This window comes from Colias philodice, chromosome 24, assembly GCF_061535455.1.
Source record: "Colias philodice isolate Cphi_HAF_F1 chromosome 24, ilColPhil1 Martin Lab GWU primary, whole genome shotgun sequence".
Lineage (NCBI taxonomy): Eukaryota > Metazoa > Arthropoda > Insecta > Lepidoptera > Pieridae > Colias > Colias philodice.
The window spans coordinates 7,890,008-7,915,602 of NC_143109.1; the positions used below are offsets into that span (position 1 = coordinate 7,890,008).

The window sequence follows — 25,595 nt, forward strand, 5'->3', positions numbered from 1 at the left end:
AAACTCATTTGCCCTCGTCAGTACAAAAATAGGGGAACGAACACGTGTGTAATAATAATTTCAAATGAGAGTGGTTTTATCAGCTCTATATAGATCGATTATTAGTTTTTCGAATGAATAGATTAGGGTCTTTTAGTTTTAGATTACACACTTGATGTACGATTATGAGCGTAATATGAATTTTTATTGAGATATTCCTTTTCATATTTAACGTTCAATGTTCAGTCATTGAAATCTAATCGTAAGTTTTTATATTTAGACAGGACAACTCTCTTTTGCGATTCTGTTCTTAAAAATTGTAACTGTATAAAATTATTTAAATAATCTGCAAAAATATTAAATCAAAATGTACCTACATATTTATCTTACAAATAAAAAGTTATTTTAGTTATCCGTAGAAAAAACACGTCAATATTATTATAAATAAGATAATATATTAAGAAACCGAATCTTAATTCGTTCCAAACCAAAGCAAATATCACGAAAATACACAGATACAAAAAGAAAATATTTTAAGTGCGTAAAAAGATCAAAGAAATATTTATAGCGAGGACCTAACCTAAACATAAAAGTAAAGAATATCTAGAAAATTGTCTGTCACGGCCCCTCGATATAACAGGTCGTAACCGACGGAAAATATATGAAAAAATCGTCGCAACTCTGAGAAGCAATAACTGTGCGATGGGCCCCGGGACGATCCACGGGGCGATACATGTCTAGATGTGACTTACAGTTAACGCATTTGTTTTTAATTTTTATTGTGCATTAGAGTTATACTTATACCGCGGTTGTACTTGCGTACGGATAAAAAGAAGCTTATGTGGTAATTTAGACTTAGTCTTTCACTTTAATCTCAACATATATAGTAGATATATAGTGCATAAATTCGAGTTTATTTGGTAGTAGTGCAGGATATAGTTAATTCACTGGTAAACACTGGTTATTGATATTGATGGCAAACGTTTTAAATAGAAGTAACATTTTTTTTTATCACGAAGTCCGATATTGAAGTATTGATTAAAGTTTAAATCGAAGACGATTTAAAACTTTTATTTCAGCATGAATCCCGATAATTTCCAATTAAGTAGATATATATTTTTTACTGACAAACAAATAATTTTTATTTCTACAATACTAGATAATAATACTAACTTTTCTCACTTCACAGATAACAGCGGAAACCATGAATATTGAAAATCGTCTTCAAGGAATGTACATATTATCTGTAAAAATTAATAATACACATGCACCATCCAGTACTCTAGATCGGAACCATCAGGTCGCGTAAAGTTTTGATAGCAGATGTTCGCCAATATTTGAGAAGCCGCTTTTATTTAGTTTTCATTTTCCGCGTGGTGGAGCGGCCAAGACCGAGTCGTGTGTTATTAAGAAAAAAGATAGGAAAGGGTGGAGATAGCATAGAAACTTCTACAAATAAATCTATACTAATATTATAAAACTGAAGAGTTTGTTTGTTTCAACGCGCTAATCTCAGGAACTACCGGTCCGATTTGAAAAATTCTTTCGCTGTTAGATAGCCCATTTGTCGAGGAAGGCTATAGGCTATTATCATCACGTTAAGACCAACAGGAGCGGAGCAATGCGCGTGAAACCGCGCAGCACAGCTAGTAAATTATAAAGCCTTAGAGATTGTTAATTATTTGTAAGTTTAAAAGTAAAGACTGCTATAAATGAGCCGTCAACATTTTGAACTAGATACAACAAAAATGTCTAGATTTATCGTTTAACCATTTTTGAACTAAATAAATGAAAAAAGCTGTGTTGTTTTATTAAAATGTTAGCTTAGTAGAATGTAAATGGAATTTACAATGAACAAGAGATGTTTCAATTATGTTAGTTCGTACATGTTAATTAAATAAATGTTTTATTTATTAAATCGAAGTTTTTTTTACGCTTCCAAACGATAAAATACCTACACCCATCTATATACTGACCGTGCTTTACGCTGCTTAACCCGACAGTTGAGTCGTGGTTGAGTGCAACTTTAAGCTATTTATTCTAATAAGTGTCACTCAAACATGAGTAACCTTTCTATTTTGAAACAGACAGAAAACTGTATTTACATATCTAACTATAATAATATGTTTAACATTTCACGCAATGCGGTCGCGCCGTTCCTGGTCGCTGATTAAAAGCTGTTCAAACAAATTTGGGGCCATTCAGTGGGGTAAAGTCAGGTGGGACAGATGGTTTACCGTTACTTGTCTATTTTTGATATAGATAAACTTTATATATAATCTATAATATAATATTATAAAGCTTAAGAGTTTGTTTGTGTTTGTTTGAACGCGCTTATCTCAGGAAATACTGGTCCGATTTGAAAAATTCTTTCGGTGTTAGATATTCCATTTATCGAGGAAGGCTATAGGCTATATATTATCATCCCGTTAACCAACAGGAGCGGAGCCACGCTAGCTAGCTACTAGTTAGTAGTAGATTTAACAAAATTTACTAGAATTAAAAAAATATTTAAAAAGCCGTTGTTTGAGAGCTTTAAACAAGGCTTTTAACAAGCTTTAATCAGTAATGATGTAATTAACGCGAAAGTAGAGAATTATTGAAATATGTAAATAAATATAAATATATTGTAGTAGTATTTGCGAGTAGGTACTTGAGAAATTCGAATGACTGAATTTCCAATGCAGCTTGACCGTGTAAAACATGCAAAGTTCATTACGTATTTGAAAATGTTATTTCTCGCCGACTCTGTCTGTAGAAAACGCTGCTTTATGAAACAGCAAATTATTATTTCTACGCATTATAATTTACAATACATGAAGTCGGTTAAAAAGTGCTTCTAAAATTAATCGTCTTGAATAAATAAATAATATAATTGAGTGTTTGTAACCTACAATATACCTACTAGATATTTTTATATTTCTTAGTAAAAACCATCATAGTCATGTATTTGAATAATAAAAGGGTGCATTACCAGGTTATTCCTATATTTCTCTAGCTTATAATTTGCAGACAGACAGACAACACGTGGCGGGTTCGCATGTCGTAATGACAGCTTTTGATGTTTTACAGTATGGACGTGTCGAAACAAACGGATATTTCTATTTTTCTATATTTATTTGTAGACATTTACTATTTATAGTACCTAGTTAATAAATAAAAATCATAAATTTTATGTTAAAGTTTTCTGTTTTTAATATATCCTGTAACTGTGAATAATAATTTTAATATTATTAAATAAATGAGAAATACGTTGCTTTTAACACATTTGAAATTAACGATGTACTTGTATAATAAAATAATATCAATGTATATGTACTCAAACTCAAACATTTATTTGTTCAATTAGACTTCTATACGACCGTAAAGAGTGGAAAAAACATGAGGAGGCCTATACCCGACTATGGGGAAAGAAGAATAAACGACTGTACGACTACAATGCACAGTAATTTGAAATCCACTGTCTACATGATTATTCTATCTTAAAAATATATTATCTATATCTTTAATTATTATTAAAACTGTTAATATACAACGTAAACACAGTCCAACTATACTAACAATCACACAGGTCCCATATAATCACGCGCTCTGACCTGCACCAAATCTGGATTTCCAAATATCGCAAGCAAAGCTCAATTTAATATTATTTCAACTGAAATTGAACGCGCAAATTTAATGTTTTGCGGAATCATGTAGATTTCCACACAAATTCCTATTCATTTGGATTTCCACTACGTATATATAAATAATGGCATGTCCGGCTGTACGCTCAGGTATTGTTTTACGTTAGAGCCATTTATATATAAACACGATGTTACCGTCCGTCTGTCATTAGAATTTTGATATTATAATATATTTTTTTTACAGTTTAATTATTTATTTATTATATGTTTTATTTGAAATACTGAAGTAAGTTTTTTGTGTATCGAGGATAACATACAAGATTTATTTATATTTTTTTTGAATCGCATGATAAACCTACAAACGAAAATATTTATTTTAAGCTCTATAATCACTAATCCATTGTGAAATTGTGATCCTGTAGTAGAAATCAGATGTTTTCTATTTGTAGTTTAGGAGTTGCTAATTTTATTGTAACAAAAACTCTCAAAACAGACAAGTAGGTTTAACGCCAATTTAATAGGCGTTTATCCAACTAGCCTTAAGGGGGGTTAGGCGGTCAGCGAAAATTCAGCTATTCGGGCCTGAGGTAAGCGGTGAGGGGGTCCGCGTTTAGTATGGAATCAACGTGCTCGAAACTGAAAATCGTAAGCGCCATTCACATTTTTATCAAAAAGTGAATGAAAATATTTAGTATTTTCTAAATCTAAAACAGTCACGAAATCGAGAAGGTAAATACCTATGTATTTGTGATTTTATACGAATTATTATCGTAAAATACAGTTGTAATGAGAATTTATATGATATTTTAGAGGTAACTTCAGGAATTTTTTTTATCGAGCAAAATTTTTCCAATCGTGTTTTGGAAACAGTCATCCCATCACACATACGTTCTGTAATACATATTAGAAATTTCAGTGCGAAAAAACTTCAATATTTTCAATTATAGCTCATAGAAAACAGTCCATTTTTCCGTTTTCACCTACTAAGGGCCCTTAACAAATCTACACAAAAACAGTTAATAAATAAAAAATACAATTAAAACCCGTGGATAATGTAATAAATGAATAGTGGCCACAACACGGGCTTTCGACGGGAAGCTATCGATTCGTTTCCTGTCAAGACTCCCATAAAACAATGGGGCGGAGTTCTGATGTAATTAAGGCTGATTATACACTAAGCAGGTATTTTTATTAAGTACATTATTACGGAAAATACAGATAATTACATAATATTAGGCCTTTACGCTTTTTATGGTAGATGAACCACAGATTATTATTAAATAGTTGCTGAACTAGTAAGTCTCTTGCCGACATTTCTCCGTATAAACTGCTTTCTTTCGTGAGTATATTAGTTCCGTATTTTGACGATTGAAAAATCCTTCTATGACAAATCTAGATCAATAAATAAATAAATGTAGATGAAGGTATGAAAACTTATTAAAAAGGTTAGCCTTTCAAAATATTATATAAATAAATAGAGAAGAAATAATATTCTTTCGATCGAATCAAATTAAAATTGAAAACTAGCTCATTGAATAGCTTTAAAAATCTTCACACTATAAGAATTGAAAACAACTTGTCATTGAACAGAATACAGCTTTAAACACAGTTATTAAAATCATGTCAAAATAAAAAAAAAAACTATTAATTTAACATCACACAACTACAGAAGCGTGCAAACCGCATCGTTTCCAGTCCGCTTATTCCCGCCGGCGTGACAAATTAGCCGACACAAATTCCCAATCTAATTGCGATTGTTCCATCATAATGAAATACCATACAACCCTAATTACTACAATCGGCTGTGTCGTACATTGTTATTGGACCTTTGATTTTATACTCTAGTGCTTTATAACTATACTAGCGGTCCGCCCCGGCTTCGCCCGTGGTACCTACATGTTTACGTTTTTTTTCATAATAACCATCCTAGTACTTCAAGGAATAGATTCCGCAGCGCACGCGATGACAGAATTTGTATTAAGGAATTTACATTATTGCATTTTTGGTAAGGATCTCTAATTTTTTTTAAATGCAATATAGCCTATGTTGCTCAGTGAAGATGCAGCTTTCTAATGGTGAAAGAATTTTTGAAATCGGTCCAGTAGTTTATGCGTGAAAACCATACATACATACATAATAACAAACCTTTCCTCTTTATAATATTATAAGTATAAGTATAGATTAACTTGAACAATAAAATATTAAGAGGAAAATTTTGATTGTTTGTTTGTTACGAAATTAATATGAACTAGATGTCTGATTATATTATTATTTAAGGGATGATAAATGACTACCTACATAGTATAAAACAAAATCGTTTTCTCTGCAGTCTCTATATATGCTTAAATCTTTAAAACTACGTAACGGATTATGATGGCGCTTCTTTTAATAGAGTGATTGAAGAGGAAGGTCTTAGTATATAATTTTTTAGGTAGCAGTTTAGACAAAGCCGACGAGGCCGCGGGCAGAAAGCTAGTAAATTTATAAAATATGTATATAAAAAAATGATGATTTTTTGGCCCAAAATTATCAAAATAGAATGAACAAGGGATGGAAAGACATGAAAGTTACATTTTTTCGTAGAAAATTGATTCTTTATATATAATACGTAATATATTGTTATATTTATACAACTTCTATACTAAAAGAACGCTTTAATTAACCAACAAAAGTAAATGACACAAACTCAGTTTAAAATACAGTTTAAACTAGTTCAAATACTTTAAGCTAGGCTGAAGTATATTAAATGTTTAAGCTACATCTAAACGATTAACTCACAACATTAAATAAACTAATTCTAAATGAGTCAAACCAAATCCCTCTGAACAAAGCTCTACAAAGGTTGTTGATAATACATGCTAGCTTTTCGCCCGCGGTTTTGCTCGCACTTCAAGTCATAGCATGATAGCCGTACATATAATATTTCCATCTAGCTTTTAATTTTGTTTTCTTGACAAAAATGTTAACTTTATCGTGTAGTAATTTTAATTAAAATCGGTTCAGTGGTTTAGGCGTGAACAAACAGACAGTCAAATCACATTTGTATTTAATAATTCGCACATAATTTTGGTAGGGATTTTATAAACGTAAAGAATATTCATGGAAAATGTCGAGAATATTGTTTTAATTCTTATGACTGTCTAAGAAACGACATATTAATATTTAATATTCTAAAAATAACTGTTTTATATATTCCTAATAACCATTATATGCTATATGCATAGCATTAATATCAATTGATATATTGGTTTCGAATGAGAGTATTACATGACTAGAACATTCAATGATTTATACATAAATCCAACGCCATTATTACAATGTAAACAACAGATTCATAACTAAAATTAACCGATTTCCAAACTTGACAAGTATCACTATAAATCAACCCTCTAATTATGCGCAAAGTTTCAATTTTCGTTCTCTCGCGGTTGCCATGGCAACGTGCCCTTACCTAACTTTTATAATTACTTCTTGTATTCAACAAATATTACGGATATTTCTTTATAAAAAAGGATAATGTTGATAACTCGATCTCAAACGTTTTATAAACATCCTTTGATGTAAAATGGGAAATGAAAGAAGGTTGTTTTTGTATGGGACTTATATGTTAATAATAATTGTTTTAATGTATATAATCTTAAATCAAATCTATATCTGTAAATGCTAAGAATCTTGTACTATATGGATAAATAAACGAACGGACGAATAAGTGACAAATATACGGATTCTATTGAGATTTACCATTTAATAAATTAAAAATCTACGTATACTTAATGTAACAATAGTAATATTAAAGTTAATCGCAAAGTTACCTAACGTTGCAATTGTTCATGGGCGGCGGCGATCATTTTTATCAGTACACCGCCCGCTCCTTTGTCGGTTGTTGTATAAAAAAAAAAATTAAGATGTTAACGCATTTTAACACGAATATTAAAAAAAAAAGTTTTAAATTGTAATATTATAATATAATATACCTTAATTATCATATCATTTTTGATAAGGATACATTGTCTAACATCAAAGGAGCGCCGCAGGGCAGAGCAAGTCAAGTTCGGACCACAAAGGGTTGTTGAAATTTCACACCTAAAGGGTTTATGTGGACTAACTTTGTGTTGTGCTTGCGTTTTTAGACAAGTTCGCAGTTTATGTAGCCAAATGTATTATTTATATGGAGATATTTTATATCAAGTTGAAATGTAGTACAATAAAATGGATGAATATTGTGTGTATGATATTTTGATAAAACTGTAAGAGCTTTATGTGTAATAGTGCTTTTGTTTGTTTAATTTATTTTACAGTTAAATAATTTATTAATAAAGAATATATAGGTACACTCTATTATAGAAATATAGAGCAGGTACGAAAAGAATAGGTAAGCCAATAGGTTGTGTAAAAAAATTATGTACCTACTTATAAATTTTGAGTAACCGATTGTTGATGTATTTTTAAGCTAAATAAACTTTTTTTAAAACATCTAAACAACATTAGATCAAATATAAAAGTGCATTACGACTTTAAGCGATTACATACATGGATGTCAACGCTCCAAGCTCGAGTGCAGCATACAAAGTGAGGGATCACGGCCCTCCATGAATACTTCAAGATTCTTTCGCGTCTACTCAGCCAACCGTTGCATTGGAACAATATTGAGTTAAATTCTTTTAAGTTACAAAAATAAGCTTCAAAATTTTATTTTTATCTATGTCTATGTGTCAACTTACAATCCATCTAGCTTTTGAATGCAAAAGCTTGTCTGTGTATGGCTTTAACGGCTAAATCATAGCACCGATTTGGATGAAATTTGTAGTGAAAATATATGAAGACCAGGGATAAATATCAGGAAGTATTTTTTGTAAAAATCAAAGGATTGAAAATTGAAATTAAATATTTACATATGAGATAAAAGTTTAGAATAAAACTTTTTGTTCGCGAGTAAAAATGCGGGGCATAACAAGTTAACAGTTATTAATATATCACTCAACCGTTTAGGATATCGTTCAAAAAAATAATCCACGAAATGAAGGCAAAATTTGCGTCATTTTTTTCTGGCATAGCAACCGTTGTAGGAAATATTCTTATTTTTCTTTTATTAGTCTCGCAAACAGCATTGGATGGTTAATGAAGATTATTATCTGCGTAAAATATGGATTGCCAAGCAATTGAACAGGAAAAACGTATTTGTTTTAACTTAATAACAAATGTATACCTACTTAATATTATAAAGCTGAAGAGTTTGTTTGTTTGTTTGAAAACGCTAAGCTCAGGAACTACTGGTCCGATTTGAAAAATTCTTTCGGTGTTAGTTAGCCCATTTAACAAGGAAGGCTATATATCTATCATCACGCTAAGACCAACAGGAGCGGAACAATGCGGGTGAAACCGCAGAACACAGCTAGTTTGTACTATTGCTGATCGTTTAACCATCTTCGAAAAATGATAAGTTTCTAGGAGTCAGATTTGGTTATTCATTTGAACATAACTCGTAGCAGAATAGATAGGTAGGTATATAGAATTCAATAATAATTATATTATGTAAATACATTTTAAACATAATATATAATGAATATTTATTACTTTGCAATAATGTTTCATTCTGACGCTAATATTAGTTGTAAGATCGGCAATTATCAAAAATTTTAGTAATTTCTTAATTATTATGTCGGTACATAACAATAATTACACCTTCCCCAAACAATTTATATTTTTAGATTTTAGACGCAAACATTGAAAGTCCCAAGTAAAGTAGATTATTAATACGAATGCCCCGTTCCCATTACATAAGTTCCAAGGTTTATCGGATTATTAAAACTTCGCGCCGCCATCTTTTGTCATTCTTCAACATTTATTCGAGTTTCACATACTTTAGAAGTAACTAGCTTATGACGTAATAGATCTTCAACTTCAATGAATTCTTCCAAGAGTCTTGGATATTTTATATTTGAAGTTTTTTCCATTGTAATTTGAATACGAGATATAATATATTTACGTTATTATCGTTTGTATCTATAATTGCAACAATTATTAGTTATTTCACTTTTGTAATACCTTGTTATGTTTTCAAATTAAGCTTATGGTTACGGAAATTTCACGTAGTTTGGTTGAAATAATATTTAAAATTGGTTCAATAAGTTTATACATTTCAAACAAAAAGATCAAAACATCTAATTGTTATTGTTATAATTAATAAGTTCAGTATAAATACTTACGTTTTAAATACTAGCGGTCCGCCCCGGCTTCGCCTGTGGTACATATTTACGTTTTCTCTGCATAAAAACCATCCTCGTACTTCAAGGAATATAATAAAAAAAGAATTATCGAAATCGGTCCACCCGTTCACGCGTGATACCGTGACCAAGGAAAACGGGTTTCATTTTTATATACATATATAGATTAATTATGTCACTAATAAAACATGTACAAATTAGCATTTAAACAAATACTTATTTGAAAGTAATAAATCAGAAAATATAACTAACATGAATTGGCTTCACATTTCTTAGAATTTGCATTTCAAAGATATCCCTGAGCCCCGTAGGGACCGAATGGGGCCTGGGTCTGATAACATGAGGGCCCTTGGGGACATAGGAACTTAATATCATGTCCTTTTACTTGAATTATCAATTTCCTTCAATTTAATTTATTTGTAAGTCATGGCTGAATCCGATATAAGGGTTAATTTTATTAATATACCATAAATCAATACTACATCATCATAATAAATTTATTTTAATTGATTATCACAAACAATCTAAGCATATCTAATGAGATGAATCTATCCAATTCTGCCCAGCTATTACGTTGAAATATAACAGACAAGCGAACATATTTCATTAACATAATGTTATTTTGTGATAGTGATTTTTTTTTTGTTTTGCTCTTAAATCTTAACCGTTTTTTTTAAAAGCATGTAGTGTTAGCCTATAATTAATTGTTGCATTTGATATGTTTAATTGTATTTTTCGTTGTATGTCTATAATTAGTGTTAACAATTGTTGGCTATCCTTTTTAAATAAATAAAATGAAAATAAAAAACATTTAAATTTATTAATGTTTAATCAAAACAGTAAATATATTAAACAGTTAAATACAAAACAGTGAGAAATGTTGTTTTATTGTTAGTTAATGTATTTTAATTTTTAATAGTATTTAGTTATTATAATACAATTTGCTACATAATGGATTTGATAATGATTCATGCTTCCCAAATGTAATAATCCAATTAAAATTAAAATAGAGTCCATATATTATTCCTCCGAAATTCATTCAGAACTTTTTTAATATACCTAACATAAATGATATGAAGTTCAATAAAAACCAAAGTCAAAAATAAGAATCACAACTCTCCAAGCACATATATTTACTAGATAAAATTAAAACAAGCGGAGCAAGATAAACGCAAAAAACACATTACAACATTGCTTACTACCGCGCGAAATCCATTCGAAACGGAGAGATTACTTTAATAGCTAATATGCACATACCATTAACTCCCCGTAACGAATTATTGATAAGCACTCGCGGCGGCGCCCACTGCGCACAAAACTGGAGCCTAGTTTTACATTTTTCATGGGAAATGGTCATTTGTGTTACGTCGATCCTACTTATCGCGGCGTTAGTTCTTGGAGCGACTTCAAGCGGGGAAAGAGCGTTTCGAGCTTGCAGAAACTACGCTCTATCTATGCTTGAATGCCATAATGTCCTGCATCCGACTGAGAGGATTAGAGTCCCAATTGATTTACTCCTCTATCCACACATGGTGCTCATTGGTTTCGGCCATCACTCGACCAAACTAGCGTGGAAGTGCGGTGGAACTCTCATCAGCGATAAATGGGTAGTCACAGCTGCGCATTGCATAGAAGACCCGATAGAAGGTCCGGCTAGAATATTAAGAATCGGCACGGCGACCTTTGAATTCGATGAAGTAGAGGAACTAGCGCAGGAGAGCCACATTGGTGAAATAATAGCACATCCAGGGTTTAAACCACCTTCAAAATATCATGATATAGCCTTAATGCGAGCTGACCCACCGTTCAATCTCAGCAGAGATATAAGAATAGCATGCTTGCAACTAAATGATACGATCCCTGATAGAAAGTTGACAGCTATAGGGTTTGGTACCACGAGGTCTGGCGCGACGAGCGGAAGCCAGACGCTTATGGCGGTAGAAGTAGATGCTGTAGACGACACTATTTGCAATAATTCTATGAAGGTTCTGATCAGACGGAAGATTCTGTCAAGAGGGATAACAGAAGAGCAGTTATGTGCTGGTGATTACGAGAATGGTGGTAAGGATACATGCCAGGGGGATTCTGGAGGGCCTTTACAATACATGCAGGATAGAGTGGACTGTGTGAGGACCTTTCCTTTGCATGTGTTGGTGGGTGTGACGTCATTTGGGAGGGATTGCGGGAGGAGGATGGCGCCGGGTGTTTATACTAGAGTGTCTAAATATATTGACTGGATTGAAGATATTGTGTGGCCTGTTGGTTATCGAAGTTAATTGAATTGTTTCGAAAATAAAATATATATTGTTAGTTTTTTTATAGGTTGGAGAGTTACGCAAATAATTGGATTTTATGGTGTGATGTAGTGTTTTTGTGACGAGAAATACTCTTCATGATGCTGTACGTAATAACCTTAATTACACGATATGTCAATTACATATTTTTCTTTTTAATAAATTTTCAAACAGACATATATTTGAACTTTAATTGCAGATATTAAGGCAACAGAAATATAACGAAGTTATGATAATAAATGTTATCACACTTTGATAAAAACAATGAATAAAAATAAATGGCTTTTATTTATAGACAGCTTCATTTAGAGCATTTTATAATTTTAGTTTTTACCTAATCAACCTTGCCGCAGTCATCTAACTCAAATAAAACTTTGTTATGTAAAACATTGACAAAAATATAATATTAATGTAAAAACATTTCACACAAATAAACTTTCCATGCATATCACAAAAGCAAAGAAAATAAAAAGCTTCATTAGAAACCAATGTCCTGATAAACGGCTTAACACACTCCCAGCGTCTGTTTTTTATCATTTTCTTCTCGAATATTCGGTATTCTCACCTGAAACAAAGAGGATATTATCTTGAGATACGTCGTGTCAAGGTTGGCGTCTGCGGGGAATGTATGGAAATGTTGTCGTGCAACTTTGGAATTTCGGCAAATTTCAAATGGCTGGTTCATTTATAAAGTTAAATAACTATCGATAACTTTTTATGTAAGTTATTTATTTAAATAATGAGGTAACAAGTGACAATTTATAAGGAACTTATTAAAATGTTAAGGTGTCGATAATTGTTATGTCGACGATTCAGTGATCCTATATGAAATACGCCTAGTTGAACCAAGATTAAATCAGTTTTAACATTTTATATAGGTAAATGTTACAGTAATAATAAATAAAGCATAATTATGTACAGCAAAATATAGTAATGTATAGTTGAATTGAGCAGATACTGCCCTTGATAATGCCACTACAATCATGACTTTACGAAGGCTTTGTGTTGGTAGACCTTGATTGTGCGTAACAATGTAAGGCTAATTACAATGTAAAAAAATTACGTTTCATACGAATAAATAAATGTAAAATTAAATAAACTCAAAAGAAGTACTAATAGACGCTCGTATCGGTATTAGAACCGACATGTTTTATGTGGTAATGTGAATAGATAATAAAATATTTCAAATGATACGTATGAGCATTTAAAGTGGTTGTGTTTAATACAACTACATTCACACAAGGAAATAAACAGTGTTTCTTTATTTATACTGGGAATATTAAATTTTGTCAATATTTTCGCTTGAACCGTAACACAATATGCAAATGCGACCAACCCCAGAGGAAATGTGTTGTGTAACGTCTGTTTGTTCGTAAATTATAAATATTTCACAAAATCATGTATTGTTCTGTTTCTGTTTGATTAATCTGGGAAATTAACCAACAATTTTTGAATGAACTGCAAATGACGTGGAGGGAAATTTTATTAAAAAAGTTATACATAATTTATTGCATTGTAAGTATCTATACATATAATAAAATCGTAGGAAAGTCAAAACTGTACATTGAATATTTTTTTAAAAGAATACTTGATCCATGATCTATAATCGATATAGAAGCCAAAAATATAGTTTTTAGAATTTTTGTCTGTTTGTCGGTTTGTCTGTTTGTCTGTTTGTCTGTATGTATTTCCGGGCTAATCTCAGAAAGTACTGCATAGATTTACTTCAAATTTTGCATGAAGATTCCTAAGAGGTCGGGTGAGGATAGTTTAAACATATTATCATGATATCACCTTCGCGGGAGGAGCTGTGAACCTTTATTTTTCTTACATATTCCGTGTACTACGACAGCGTACAATCTAAAGACTCATGTTTAAATGTTGGTTTCGAGTAAGCCATGCTATTATCTAGCTTTACAAAATAAAAACTATGTCATTTACGTAATTTGGGCAGAGAAACAGTTTAATGAATTTAGTAGTATAAAGACAAATTTGAAACAGCGCCATCTATGAGATTTCGTAAAAATCAAATCAATTTACATGTTATCACTACTGAACAACTGTTGAAAATTAATAATTTAAATATAATCATGTTATTTATTTAACTCTTTAACCCATATCTTCCCTTCCCTATAAGGTGCGCTTATATTTCGTGTGAATATACTACATTTTTAAAAGTGAGGGTAGATGTTTATTATTTTAAGTCAAACTAGACACCATTACAATTAATCTAATATTGATTGTGTTCATTGGTTACATTTTTAATCTTCGTGTTTTATAAATTTATAAAGAATAGAAAAAATTCGATCACGAGGCGGGACTCGAACCCACATAATTTCGTGATCGAATGTTTCTATTCTTTATAAATTTATTATTTATAAATTTATATTTATAAAGCATTTGAATAAATAAATAAATAAAATTAAAATAAATGTCATAAAACCAAAAATATCAAATTCAATCTTCGTGTTTTGTGAATTTTCACCATGCGTTCCCACAAAAGGTAAGTTGTTACTTTTATAGGTATTTATTTTTATAATGATAGCAATTCATGTTTTTTATTGGTTTTATAATGGTTTTATATTACACTTTTAGAATGAAATAATAAAATGATGAATTCTTTTTGACTTTTACAAGATTTTGAGGTGCGTTGGGAACAGTAGTTTGTTGATAAAATTTTATATGTAAGTAGCTTTTTTTATTGATTTACAATTATTAACGTTTGATTTTTTATTTACAGATTCAATGTTCATAAAATTATATCGCCTTTGGAAGACTATTTCTGCTGACAATTTTACAACAACACTTGAAAATTGATGATTTGATGATGAAGATAGTGGCAGCAAGGATTAAGTGGAAATTAGTAATCATCCGCTTCGTCAATTTTTGACTGAAGTTAATGTCCAACGTATGGTTCAATCATTGGAAGTATCTCGGGTAATTTTGGAGGATATTTTTCAGGAAGGAGAGGAGGGGCAGCCAACCACATATCAAACTACTACGTTTTAGTACCGAAAAAAATGTTATTGCCAAATGAAACATAAATTTTGCACTCACAACTGTACAAGTTATGATTTTTATTCTGACTTTGCTGTTATCTGATTATAATATTTATCGTTATGGCTATCGAGGTACCGACCGTACTGGGATGAGAGTACATGATATTATACCTACTCATCATCCAGGATTGCTTAGAGCATTTTCACACTGAAAAAGATGTTTTCTTTGAATCGTAGTTGCTTCATTTATTTATTTTTAATCATTTTACATAATATGTACAAGTTATGATTTTTATTCTGACTTTGCTGTTATCTGATTATAATATTTATCGTTATGGCTATCGAGGTACCGACCGTACTGGGATGAGAGTACATGATATTATACCTACTCATCATCCAGGATTGCTTAGAGCATTTTCACACTGAAAAAGATGTTTTCTTTGAATCGTAGTTGCTTCATTTATTTATTTTTAATCATTTTACATAATATGTACAAGTTATGATTTTTATTCTGACTTTGCTGTTATCTGATTATAATATTTATCGTTATGGCTATCGAGGTACCGACCGTACTGGGATGAGAGTACATGATATTATACCTACTCATCATCCAGGATTGCTTAGAGCATTTTCACACTGAAAAAGATGTTTTCTTTGAATCGTAGTTGCTTCATTTATTTATTTTTAATCATTTTACATAATATGTTTTATATTTGCCCATTTTCATTATATTTTATAAATAAAATGGAACCAACATAACTTTGTTACGTAGGTATCATTTCTCTATTAATAATCCGTAGGCATATTTTCCGAGCACCCCATTTAAGGTGCGGTCCTGAAATTATAAAAAGTTAATGTATACTTTTGCCTAATATAAGCTCAAGATCATTTTTAGATAAAAATAACAAAAAGAACTTATTTATTAAAATTTAGTAGATAAAAGAAATTATGTTACGATTTTATAAGAAAACACAGTATATTTATTAGGCGGCGGTGATCTCTTCCAGGCAAAAGATATTCATCAGCTCAATAAAATTGAATAGTTGTTGTTAGTTATTCTTTAAATTCACTGATTGTAATGAGCATTTCCGCATGCAAGTTGTATCGTAGTTTAGATATATCATAGTTTTGACACATTACAGTTCCAACAAAACCCTCAAATTTTTGAGCAGAGTTGAGCAAGATAATTTAAAAAATGTGCTGTGTTAAGTATTATAGAAAAGGTTAGTTCGTTGATAATTATCATTTCTTCATCATTTACATGGGTGTTGTTAAATGTTAGTAAAAATAAACTTTGACTGTTAATACTTTTGTTCAGTACTTACCTGTATGATTATTGCTTGGTAATTAATATGTATATTTTCATGTCGTATAGCTAATTATAAACATAAGTGTGATGTGAAACTAGCTGGATTTATTTTTACACACTCACAGCCATATATTTTATATTAAAATAGTGTAAATCATAATATTTTTTCACAATTAAAAATATTTCCTTTTTTCTGATGGTGTTGGCATCGAATTAAACCGCGCTGTCATTTCGTTCACTAAAAGTGATGTTATGAGGACCGAATATTATGTAGCCGCCTCAACTTACGGAAACGAGAGTAACCTGCGTTGTCTGTTAGTTATTGTATAGTCGAATTTAACGTTACATGGAAATTGGAATCTAAATATATTATGTATACTTAGGTATATTAAATCTGTACATGAAATATATTTCCTAAATAACTATCACGGGGTGATTAGGGATCGACACTGATGCCAAAGAAGCAAACAGTAAAATTTTTGTCCGTATAACCGGTATAGAAACAAAAACTACTCGACGGATTTAAACGAAACTTGGTACAATTATTTTTCATATTCCTGAGCAGAGCAGTAACTCCATTTTTAAGCTTTCGTCGCGTGTGCAACCTTAATGGTTAAAGCTACACAGAAATCATGTATTCAGAAAGAAATGTTCTCCTTATTATATAAAAAATATCTCCCGACATCATAAATGTCTATCTTTTATGGTTGACTCACAATAACACGTGTAACTTCCGATAGCTTAGGAGTTCGAAGCTTTCTGATTATATTTGTCTATAACACTCTCAGTCCGTTTTAACTCAATTTTTATTTTCATGCATCAGTGCCACCTAAAAAATCTTTATCTCGAAATTCGAGCAAAGCTAAGAAAATGAGAAATAAGAGTTCTCAAGAATCGTTAGAGGTATACTCTAGGCCGAAAACAACACGTGTTATGCCGAGAACCTGAAACCGCTTCACAACGAGAATTGCGGCTCACAGCTGACCGCGAACGGCATGTACTATCCCGTGAGACCGAAACCTTCACTGAGAGGGTATAACGTCTCACAGCTGATCACGGCCGTCACATTTTATCTCGAGAATCTGAAACTTTTACTCAATATGAAGACCGTTTGACAAATGATAGGGTGCACCATAATATTATTCGATCTCTTGAAGATGAACATGAGCATAAGCAATGACTAGAGTAGGGACGCGAATATTACAATTAATTGAGACAAAAACGATTATTAAGTTTGTTTAATGAAAGATTAAGAATTGAAACTATTCGGTCTCTGGAAACGGACGAATAGCGAGAGGCCCCTCTTACTGCAGACAGATTTCGCATAGTCTTAATGACTTAGAGGTAAACATAGAAGATCAATCTACGAATTCGGTGGTGGGGTCCGACAAATATAAAAGTGGGTTTTCTTATAACCTCACAATTGATTACAGATCATCTTCTGTATAGGCGATATTAACGTAGTATGTTATTTTTGTAATGCTTTAAAGTGGAGTAAGGAGTCGGCTTTCGTTTGAAGAATAACCGGAACCTTTGAAATCACTACTTTTAGAGGAACATGACGTGCAATCTAAACAGTTCTTAGACAATATTCGCTCTTATAGTAGTGCGTTTCAAATGATCCTTTGGTGCTCAACAATTATCAGAAGGTCCTTTCATGCTTACTTTTAAGATACAAGGTCAAGTTTACCATTTGATAGGATCCCTTTTGCCTGAAGGCCAACCTAAGTTTCTTTAAATATATTTTGTATTCGACTACAACGAATAGTCGAATACAAGAATTATCAATATTTCTCGAATTTAAAACTGAACTCATTTCACAATTTTAGAACATGTTTCATCAGGTTAATTCGTATGTATGCAGTTTTAAATCGACATTAGTAGCTTTTCCTCAAGATGGTGATATTAATATAAGATTGTTATAAATGTCTATCGGCACTCAGGAACTCCCTGGGCGTGTATAACGCCCAGGCCACAGTATTACAATTTTTCCTACAGCAGGGCGACGAATGTATTTTCGCATAGCAAAGGAGGGGAACTCGCGGGGGGTCAAGTGACGCGGGCCACGTACCATTAACATGCTTAGTTTGTGGTACCGAGCGCGAAAGAAAGTCATCGTGTTTTTGTTTTGTTACTATGTAAACTAACGTAATTTAATACTTAGGTACATATTCTATAACGGTGCGCTCAAACTGTTAATCTACATTTAATTTAGATTATTATTTGAAATACTAAGTAATGTAGAATTTAAATCACATTCCTTCATGTTTTCCTCAGATTTTCAATTTTCTCCGATTTTAAGATTTTCAGAGTGTTCAATTTTAATGTAGTTAAATTTTATAAGAGACAATTAAGAACATTCAAAAATAAAGTGTCACGTATTTTTTTTAAACGACGAATGACCTAAAACGACGTAATCGCGGACGAAGTCGCGGGCAACAGCTAGTATGTAATAAAAGATTATTTTTCAAATTACAATCTAACTCAACCATAGAAAAAATATATTCGCGACTTACTCGTAAAATTATTACTTAATAATTACAAAATTACTTCTCATTTTCCTACAATATTTTTCAAGTATAAATTAATACAGAAATATTTAAATATCAAAAAGTTGGACTTAAAATTAAATACGCCTGTTTAATAAATGTAAACAGTCGCTTAACTTGTTCCATCACTTAAACAATTAACCGAAACGGCTTCAACTCTGTTCATTCAATAATAATTATTATCGATATTATACATCGATATTACAGACCTCACTATGAAAGCATTTATTAAATTATCCCGCTTGTTAGCAATACATTGCTTCTTTACTACCAACTTGATAAAATTAAATCCATACTGAGCGAGCAATGTACATCGAATGAACTGTAAAATCTGTTTCGTTCAGAAACAACTTTTCCAATCTCATTCGCCGGTCACTTTGACACTTTTAATAAGAGATTTAATTTCGCGATCGGTTTTCGAACTTGCAAGTCGTCAATATTATTGAATTCCATCTTAAATATGAAACGCTTGATTGAAATGTAATTAAAAACGTATTTATTTGGTAAATATAAATAATTTTGTTTAAAATGTTACATTTCTGCAGATATTTATTTTTATAAGGACTTTATCAATGTATTAAACGATCTTTATAAAGAACAATGCTTATAAAAAATATTTGGTAAGTCAGGTCAATCTACACACAATTACAAATGGACTGATTTTAATGTTACTTTTATTTGTCTCTAGTAAAAAGTATAACTGATTATTATAAGGAGTAAATCGAATGTTATAATTTTAGAAAAAATGAAATAAAAACTACATATTGCCGAAAAATGAAAATATTAAACGAATATATACCTACATAATTTTAAATGAGGCAAATGGAAACAACCTCCGCTAAATGCTGTACAAAACAAATTCGAAATAGCACATTTTTAATCCAGTGCAGTGAGAAGAAGCAATTTAAGATATTTAAATAACTTAAAGACTTGTATTAATCGTTAATCGAAATGTAAAAAAATAATCATCAATCTCTTGAATATATTAAACACACCTATAGTTTCACTTTGATATTAAATAGGTACTTTATTAAATATATTGTTGGATGTTATCTGAAGAATAAAATAATAAATTATGGCAATTAATTAAATGTCGTAACTTTATCAGAAAGGGTAACACTGTTTTGTTTATCAAAATACAACAGAGTCGTAAATAAAATGCACAGCTTTCAGCGAATGAGTTATCGACGCTTTTGTCTTGACTTTCTGCCAACTTTAACATTATATTAACATCTGCATTATTCTCTGTATAATATTAGAAATATATAACACAAACGTTCTTATAACACGTTCTTTTAATATACTAGCTTTCTGTCGACGGCTTCGCCCGCGTAAATGAAAAACCCGCATAGTTCCCGTTCCGTGGGATTTCCTAAAATTTATCCTATGTTCAAATTTATATATACACATATTATATGTGTGCCAAATTTTATGAACATGGGTTCAGCAGTTTTGCGTGAAGAAGCAACAACATACAAATTTTAGAATTTATAATATTAGTTGTATATCTACTTATATAGTGTGTTATTATTTCATATTAAAAATTTACTATTTAATTTACTATTTATTCACTTACCCGCTTATTAAATAACACAACAGTTTTATTATAAGCAGAAGCTCGCTTGTAAGAAAAATAGTGATAAAGAAAACCATTTAAAATATCACTTTCACAGTAAATCCAACACACTGAAGCACGTATGGGATAAGCAAAGTGGGATTGCTAGCTATTTGTTTGTAATTGACAGCTCTGTGCTCCTCACCAGGTGAATGGGATTCGCCAGTCAATCCCATCGCTAAGTGAGCACTGTTGTATCGAATGCGACAATGTAAAGTGGGATAGATTTAAATGTATATGGGATAAGGTTTTGTGTTATTAATATTTGAAATTGTGTAAGTTTGTGTTTTACTCTATAACGCATTACCTATATAATAGATGGATTTTCACGGGCGACAATCGAGTTCTACGTAAGTGAACTCGCGGGATTTATGGATGAGATTATTGTTTATTTAACAATATTTTAGTATGGTAGAGCTATTTTAAAAAAGCAAAACTTATCTAAGATTGTATGATACTGTAATGTGTTAGATTCTAGTCGTGATGAATTTGTTTAACGAGATGTAGTTAATGTAATGAGATTTTTAATTATAAATACATAAAAATATCTAAATAATAACTTATAGCTGTTTTGACGTTCTTTCTTTTTTCTATATCTATCATAAAATTTGCTAGCAAACGTAAATACATTTTCATATAAAATTATATATTTAGATAAACCAATTTCACCAGCAGACCAAGCATAAAGCAATTTTCACATTTCGCGCCGAATTTCGTAAATTACTTACGAATTTTACATTCACGTTCCTCGTTTCGAATTAGTTAGTCACCAACATATTGGTAGTGACTCGAAAAATATTAGGCGCGAAATTTTCCCGCCAAAATCAATAATTCATTGTAACAGTCGACTGACATTGACGTGGGTATACAGACAGTTCTAAATATATTAATTCCTACACGCAAAATTACGAACGTTTTTTTGTAATGCAAATAACGCCAATTTTTACAGATATCGTATGTGTAAAAGCACGAAAACAATTATTTTTGCAATTTGCATAAACTGTTTTTGATTTGATTGCGTAAGGGGTAAATTATCTTTAACATGCAATATATTATGAACATAAGGAAGGTTGAGGAGATTTTTTAATTGCTTGAGAAACACTCATAAAAACATAGAATAATAAAATATAAAACCCTTTATCTACATTTTTAGATAATGAAACTTAAATTAATAATCCTTCAATTTATCTTTAATTTTTTTTTCAGATCGTGACTTCACGGCCACCTGATGGAGTCTCGTCAATATTGTGCCTGCTGTCGGTCCCCAATTAATTTTTCAATATAAGTTATATACCATATTAATAATAATTCGTTATTAAGCCAACGATTTAGTAGAACTCATGCCCTTTAGAAAAGTAAATTGCAGTCTGTACTCCCAATCAGTTAACAGAATAACAAAGCTGGAGCGATGCTACAAAATAATCATCTTTCCCTGAAAAATGCCAAAACAAATTTTTATTTGCTTGCTTCGTCAGCATTAAACTGACCAACAACGAGAGGGAATTAAGCGAAGGGTTCCGTAATGTAATTTAAAATTTAAATGATCTGTTTTTTTTAATAATACCTATTTCACGTTGTGTTTATACCATCCTGTACCTATATTGAACTATGTTCCTGGCTTAATTTAATATTTTGTTGCTTTCAAATATTGAACATAACTAGGTATGTATAGACTATTTATTGATAGACATACCTGTAGGTATACATTTAAGCACTCAAAAGCTATTTAATTATGTGATTTAGTAATTGTTTACTTAGTTATAAAGACATGAATTTTGTCAATGATGAACGTGTTTTAATACTGTCATAATGAATTTCTATATATAAATCATAATTCATTAAATATTTCGAACAATTATGTCTTGTAGTTCTAACCACATATTTCACAGATGTTTTACCCAAATAATCTACAAAGTTTGCAATTAAAATTTCTTAATACATCAATGATTATAGTTTTCCACAAGAACCCTAAAAACCTAGCCACATTAATTAGTTGGTCTGATTAAACTCGCAGCCATCAGGTGCATGCAAAGAAATTGGCTAACAGCAAAATGGTTTGGAGCAAGTCAATTAATTTCTGTTTTTGTTTTGCTAATTCGGAATTTGTGTTTGGGAAAAAGATAGGTTACAAAATGGAAATCTGATGGTAAATTAAGATGCTTTTTGTGGTTTCAGTAAGCTTCATTCATGGGTACATTTATGCAAATACGCATGCAATTACGTATTTCTTTAGTTTAGAATCTTTGAACGTTGTTTTTATATTCTCTATCATGTCTGATTGACTTGATAATATTTTTTTGCATTTTAAATGTGTGTCACGTATGTACTTTAACTTCTAAGCAGATGTATAAAGTATAAACACAATTCTTCTACATTTGTAAATAAAACGTTTTTTTTTTTTAAATATTTAAACCATAGTTTAGTTTTGTTTAAAAAAACATCTCTCTACATTTGAAATACAACTACGTCTTTTTAAAAGATTTTTATCTTATTTTTCAATTTTATATAACACAACGTCGTATAGTTCTTATATAAACAAGACACTATATACAATCAACCTTAAAACGATACTTAAAATCCAAAGAAAAAAAGCATTTCTCCAACAATAATTGTTCGCATTTACAGCGATTGTCAACAGAGCCGCAAAGTGCTGGAGATATCGCTGAAATTCATCAAGTCCATTGTTTTAGTAAACGGGACATTAACGATTATTTACAGACAAAAACTTTATTGTTTTACTTCGTAAGCGTTTTAGTATTATCTTTCAGTGGAAAATATGTAAAACTAAAACATAATGTGGAAACATTTTCAATATTAGAATAGTCCTACTAATATTATAAATGCGAAAGTTTGTGAGGATGGATGTGTGTGTGTATGTTTGTCTCTTTCACGAAAAACTGCTGAACCGATTTTCATGAAATTTGGCACACACATAGACGACAACATGTATATATTAACACACAGGATAGCAAAACATTATCAGATTCATTACACTTTAATTTATAATACGGTTACATTTGTGTAACGACAACTTAACAAACAACCAATTTCTAGGAAAGACTATCCAAGAACCGTGACCTAAATCAACCTTAATCCTTCCAACTATAATCCAACCTTCCGTTTAAAAGTACTTGAAATATTTCATGTTTCCGCAATGTTTAAGTAAGGAGTGATTATGCGAATCTTAGAGTACCCACAGCATCCCGGAAAGCTCTCAGAATTCATGCTATTGTAATAACTGCTGAGGCTCAATCTTTTGTTGTAATTCTACTTGCAACGATTTCTAGAGGCAGGGGTTAAATGGAGATTAATATGTGGTGTAAATCGATTGGATATAGAAATTATTTGGCTGCTATATACTTATATTTTACTAGCTTTCCGCCCACGGCTTCGCCCGCGTTTTCAAAGAAAAACCTGCGTATCTCCCGTTCCCGTGGGATTTTCGGGATAAAACCTAGTTACCCTCTATATGTGTGCTAAATTTCATTGAAATCGGTCCATGCGTGAGAACCATACATACATACATAATAACAAACCTTTCCTCTTTATAATAATAATATAGATACGTAATAATGTAATATGTAATTTAATTGTGGCTGGTATTAGGGTTTAATAAAGATATATTTGAACTTTTGTATTTTATTTCATTTTTTTTTATTCTTAAATTTATTCCTATTCCTAAAGCTAATTCTTGTATAATATATAGAGTACTGAGTAAGTCAATTTTTTCTAAAGTATCCGATCTCCAAAACTGAAATTTATAATAATATGATCGTTAAATCTGTATCTAAACGAAGTAGGTATAACTGTAGGTAGTGAAATACCCCAGAGGAGTCTATCTTAGGATTTAAGACAATAGAACTAATTCAATATTTTATTATTATTATTATTATATTAATAGGGCTAACATGACTCAAAAGCGCTTCTAAAAGTATAAAGTAAGTAAATACATGTTTGAAGTACATACAGTTCCTACACAATTTCTATTTGTATAAATTTCTGCTTCTGAACTGATAAATAGGTAATTCTGAACCTACAGTAAATATTAATCTTTCATTATAACGAATCAGAAGCTAAAATCTTACATTTCGAGTTAGTCACACAGAAAGAGAAATAGCCGTCCGAATTGTGTCAATTCGCAAATTGTTCCCCGATGAATCATTTATTAACACGATTTATTCAAAGTCCAGTGGAATCGATGGAGCACGTCGGCTCGGGGCAGGGGCCATAACTCAGCAATATCTAACTTCGTTATGGGCCATGGGCCATGGATGCATCCAACTAATGTACACTTTGTGATTAATCGCCAGTTTGCAACTTGCGAGCCTCGGTAATAATCACTTTTTGTTCTGCTTAATGTGCTATACGTTATGTATTATTTTAGGTTAGTGTACAATAATATAACTAATATATTTATTATGAATGCGAAAGTAAATCTATCTGTCCGTTTGTCTCTTCTTCACGCTACTGAACCGATTTCCATGAATATTGAAAATAATTTTGTACAGATATAGGTACTTTGACACCCGAGAAAAGACATATAATAGTTATTATATAATGTCATTCCACAAGTAGAAATCAAAATAAATACAGAAAATGCAAATACAAAGTGTAAAGTAACTCATCTGTCTCTCTCAATCATTTCCTTAAATTTATAATTTTTATTTTAAATTCAGGAAGGCAAGGAAAGAGCGCAATAAAACAACATATATTACATACATACTTTTATTTCATCATAAATACACATTTACGAAATAAGATAACATGAAGATAACTAACCTGACCTGTCTTCCCCGTAAATCTTCCATCATATCTGAATTATTTATTACGTGGTAATTACCTAAACAAAACATTAGCCGAAATTAATTATCTGGTCTCATTTGGATTCAATCTAAATAGTATCATTAATATTTAATACTTAATCCCAACTATATAATAAAAAGACAATTTAAAACAACAATTTTACAAAAAATATAAAGTGAAATCAGTTCAAAATACTT

General features: G+C 31.0%; 2 protein-coding genes across 2 annotated transcripts in view; one reads left to right on the forward strand and one right to left on the reverse strand.

Moving 5' to 3' along the window:
• Positions 1-25,595, reverse strand: part of LOC149477806 (uncharacterized) — a 366,366-nt gene that overhangs the window by 134,540 nt on the left and 206,231 nt on the right. The gene's annotated exons all lie outside the window — the stretch shown is intronic.
• On the forward strand, positions 11,179-12,105 carry LOC149477807 (serine protease snk-like). The gene has a single exon (XM_089710466.1). The coding sequence runs from the start codon at positions 11,179-11,181 to the stop codon at positions 12,103-12,105; it is 927 nt and encodes a 308-aa protein (XP_089566592.1).

Excerpts from the sequence above, each read along its gene's own strand:
- LOC149477807 (XM_089710466.1), top strand. The coding sequence starts at position 11,179 with ATGGTCATTTGTGTTACGTCGATCCTACTTATCGCGGCGTTAGTTCTT.